The sequence below is a fragment of the Onthophagus taurus genome, chromosome 6, assembly GCF_036711975.1.
Source record: "Onthophagus taurus isolate NC chromosome 6, IU_Otau_3.0, whole genome shotgun sequence".
Classification (NCBI taxonomy): Eukaryota; Metazoa; Arthropoda; class Insecta; order Coleoptera; family Scarabaeidae; genus Onthophagus; species Onthophagus taurus.
Genome location: NC_091971.1, coordinates 33,158,046 through 33,162,162, shown reverse-complemented (window position 1 = coordinate 33,162,162; position 4,117 = coordinate 33,158,046). Strand labels below are relative to the sequence as shown.

The following is a 4,117-nucleotide window of genomic DNA, read 5'->3' as shown; positions in this document are numbered from 1 at the left end:
CTGGTTTATAACTTGCCCTTACTTTTGTTTCCAAATCGTCAAGCAGCTCTTCGAAATCTGTATCCAATCTGTTTGGAGAGAAATAGACTGACCACAAAGTGAGGTTTTCCAGGTATACCCCAAGAAAGCCATCCCCAACTTCCCAGTTCTTTGGTGTTATTGAAGTCGTACATATTTGAATAAATGCGTCTCCTCTTTTGTCCGTTTTGAGTTTCTGCGCTTTCCTTACATTCGGCTCTTGTCCAATCAATATATCGGTCCCTCTATGCTGAGCTTCTGCTTCCAGGAGATCGTGGGTGTCCCATCTCCTATTGCAGTTGAACTGCATGATCTTTAATGGTTTCATTTTGTCTGTCTAGTCGGGGAGAGCTTTGAGATACCTTGAGTGTCCTTTTTGCTCTCTTTGTTCCCTGTCCTCTTCCCTACAACCTTCTTAAATTGTAGATCTTCCTCCTTTTTCCCTTTCTTGTCTTCATCGTTTACTCTTTGCTCGTGTTGTTCTTCCTCCACTCTCTTTTCTTTTTCGTTTCGTTGTTCAGTAATCTCTGCTTGTCGTTTTACCTCCATCTCATCGCTTTCTTCTCTATTCTGATCTCTTCTTTCTTCGATATCTCTCTGTTGTTTGTCTAGTGTCGGTATCGCTCTTTTTTCCACCTTTCTTTCCCATGGTCCTTTATTTTTTGTTGGGCATTCCCTCGCACCTACGCTGTGCCCTATCATTCCACAATCCAGGCATTTCTTTTCACTAGTACACTCCTTGGCCTGGTGCCCTCTTTCACCACAATTAAAACACCTGTTGCTTCGATCTTCTCCAGTGCAATCTTTAACAAGATGCGACGTGGACCAGCATCTCACACATCTCCTTATCAGTTTTCGCTTTTCGACCTGGCACATAGTTAACCCAACCCTTATTCTCTTTTGCTTCATAAGGCATTCTGCTCCCTCTTTACCTATTTCGATCGTTATCGCTCGCATACATTTCGCATATGGCCTAAAGTTGCTCATTTTAAACTCTACACCACTTCCAGCACTCTTTCTAATCGCTTGTTCCACCTCTGCCATCTCTGTTGCTATATCCATTCCTTTCAGGTTTATTATTGTGTTTCTGCTTTTTGCTCCTCCCTCCGTTACTTTCTGTCCTTTTTGTTCTTCCAGAATTTTCTGTATCGCCTTTGTTCCTTCCTTATCTTTTTTCGTTGTTATCAGCACCCTTCCATCCCTTGTCTGTCTTATCCCCTCTATCAGTTCTGTTTCTTTTCTTCCCTTCATCTGTATTTTAATATCTTTCACCATTTCTTCATAGGTTCTTTGCGGTCCTTCGCTCTGCAGTATCAGGGCGTACGTTGCTCTTTCGCTCTTTTTTCCCTCACTGCCCTCTTTTAACGCTCTACTTCGTTTGTCTTTTTCTTCTTCCTGCCTTCTTGCTAACGTCGTGTAAATCTTTACTGTTGTTTTCGATGTCTTAAATATAATATCCGTCATTGTCCTTAGCTTCTTTAATGTTATTCCCGTTATGTGGTGCATCGCAATTTCCCTCTCTCCTTCGGATTTTTTCCTTATGGTGATTAAAGTCTGCCAAATCTCTTTCTCTGTTCTTCCTGTTCGTATTTTTATTATTCTTTCTCTTATTTCTCTTTTCTCCCCTCTCACCTTCATCGTCTTCCTCATTTCCACGTCTTCGCATTCTTCTTTCAGTTCTTCGAGTATTGGATACGCTTTTTTATATTGACGCTGTATGCCTCTTTCCATTTCTATATCTTCTGGCTCAATCATTACCACCCTTGTATCTATTTCCTGCTGCCACACTGGGTTTCCCTCTATTATCTTGGTCACTTCATAATTTCCTTCTTCCCACTCTAGTTCTACTACCTGTTCCCACTCCTTGAATGATCTCGCGTTTCTTATTTTTTCCATTCGCTCCTTCCTTTCTCTCTCATCGCTATCCTTCTCTCTTTCTGTTTGTGTTGCTTGTGTTTTCATCTCCTTTACATCCCCCGGCTTTATTCTGGTTCCTTCATATGTTAGCAGTTCTTTCGTTTCTTTGCTACCTAGTACCACCGCCAATCTTTCCATTTTTTTTACCGTATCTTTAATTTCTCTTTTGGTATTTTGTTCGGTGTGCTTTCGGAGGACTTTCACCAGATTCAACATTTCTTCTATACTGTTATCCACTTTTTTGGCACGTTTCCTTATTTCCTGTTCCTCCTTCTCTCTATCTATCTTATCTACTTCTCTCTTTTCGTCTTCGCTCCCTCGTTTATTAATTTTTTGTTGTTCCTCTGTGATATTCGTCTTTATTTCAGTCTGTACTCTTCTTTGCTCTTTATTCTTTAAGCTTTCTTCCATTCTTTCTCTGTTTGTTTTTTTTGTGGGCATTTTTATTCCTCCCTCCATACTGGTGTCTTCCTCTACTTCCTCTCTCTCCTCTTCGCTTCCACGCTGTACCATCTTCCTCTTCTTACTCTCCCTATTCGTCTCCTCCTCCATACTCATCTGTCTCAGCACTCCACCATCGAGAGACCAGCTTCTCATCCTTAAAGGTGTATTTTCTTCTAAATCGTCTAAGCTTGGAAATACTAGTTGATTGTATTGCTTCGATTTTTCGGGGCTAACCAGATCAATCATTTTCTCTCCCACACTCGTCTTGGTTTCTAGTTCCTCGGCAGATACAAACGTCTGGTCTAGATCAGTGTCTGGCTCCTCAGATTCTTCAGACGCTGTTAACTCCTTCTCCGTATTTCCTTGATTACTCGATGCTTCTTCTTTTCGTTCGGCCGACCTAGTTGGAGAGCGGCCAATGAGGGTGCTACGTCTAAACACGTAGCCCTCTATGCTCTGGCTTGCAGAGCCCTGTATGCAGTAGTCTGTGTAATCACGCGGGGTCGACCCCTCCCCATGCGTAGCCCGCGACACTGTTTGGCCGGCGGGCCCATCCGAGGCTTCTGGCTTTTCATCCATTAACCATTGTTCCAGATGTCAGGCGCCTAGGTTACGCCCCGTTTTTAACCTACCGGCAGGTATACACTCACAGAGGACTACACTGCTACGCCATATTACACTAAACACCAAACACTATCCCGTGCTCCCTGCATCCCGGCAGGGACTTTGCGTGGGGTATTGTCGCCCGGGACTACGCGACCCCAGTTTTTTTAGGAGGTTTGCTCCTCCACCTGTAAACCCAGGTGGGTACCCTTGTGGGGTGCTACCGGCCGGGCCAGCCGGACCCCAGTTTTTTAACGAGGTATGCTCCTCGAGCTCAGGCGGCCTCGGGTTCGCTAAGTCCGTACCCAGTGACTCCTCACTGGGCCCCTGAGGGAAACCCAACCCAACCCAACCCAACCCAACCCAACCCAACCCAACCCAACCCAACCCTTTTTTTTTTTTTTTTTTTTTTTTTTTTTTTGCGCTGGGGAGGGGAAAATGTGTTATGCACCCCGGCCTACTGTTGGCGCTTTAAAAAGTTGTTGTAAGAAGTAGATGTTGTTCTTCGGCCGGGAGTGTGGGACTAATGACAGCCCCTCATCTACCCACTAAAAACCCCCCCCTTTTTTTCCTGCCTCTCTCCTGCGCGGAACTACCCTCACGGGTTTTTACCATCGCACAGGCGGCTTACCATTTCTATATCTTTTCTCGTCTCTCCTCTTTCTCCTTTGTGCTGACAACCTCTCTGATGTATTTCTGCACTGTTGCCCAATTACTTTCACTCTCTATCATGGTCTGTACGCAGTTTTCTGGAGTCAACCTTTTTTCCACCTTTCTCTCCATTTCCATTCGAAGGTCTTCCCACCTACTACACTGGAAGAACGTGTGTTCTACGTCGTCCTCCATATCGCAGTACATGCATCGGTCGTCGGAGGCTCTCTTATACTTGTGCAAATAACTTCTGAAGCACCCGTGTCCCCCCATAAACTGGCTCATATAATAGTTCGTCTCGCCCCAATCTCGCTTCAGCCACACAGATAAAACGGGCACCAATCTCTTTGTCCATCTCGCAACATCTTTGGTGCTCTCCCATCTCCGTTGCCACTCTCTATCGATGAGGTCTCTGGTCTCGCCCACGTTCCGGTCCAATCTCTTCTTCACGTATAGGTCGATCGGTGGCATATCCCCAAGTACT

General features: G+C 44.9%; 1 protein-coding gene across 1 annotated transcript; it reads right to left on the bottom strand.

The window, feature by feature from the left end:
• Positions 1 to 342: 342 nt before the first annotated feature.
• LOC111419138 (golgin subfamily A member 6-like protein 26) lies at positions 343 to 2,958 on the bottom strand. Its single transcript, XM_023051905.2, has one exon. It carries the CDS (start codon positions 2,956 to 2,958, stop codon positions 343 to 345), a length of 2,616 nt encoding a protein of 871 aa, XP_022907673.2.
• Positions 2,959 to 4,117: the final 1,159 nt, after the last annotated feature.

What these genes read in the sequence shown, in the direction of transcription:
- LOC111419138 (XM_023051905.2), bottom strand. Translation starts at nt 2,958, where the DNA reads ATGGATGAAAAGCCAGAAGCCTCGGATGGGCCCGCCGGCCAAACAGTG.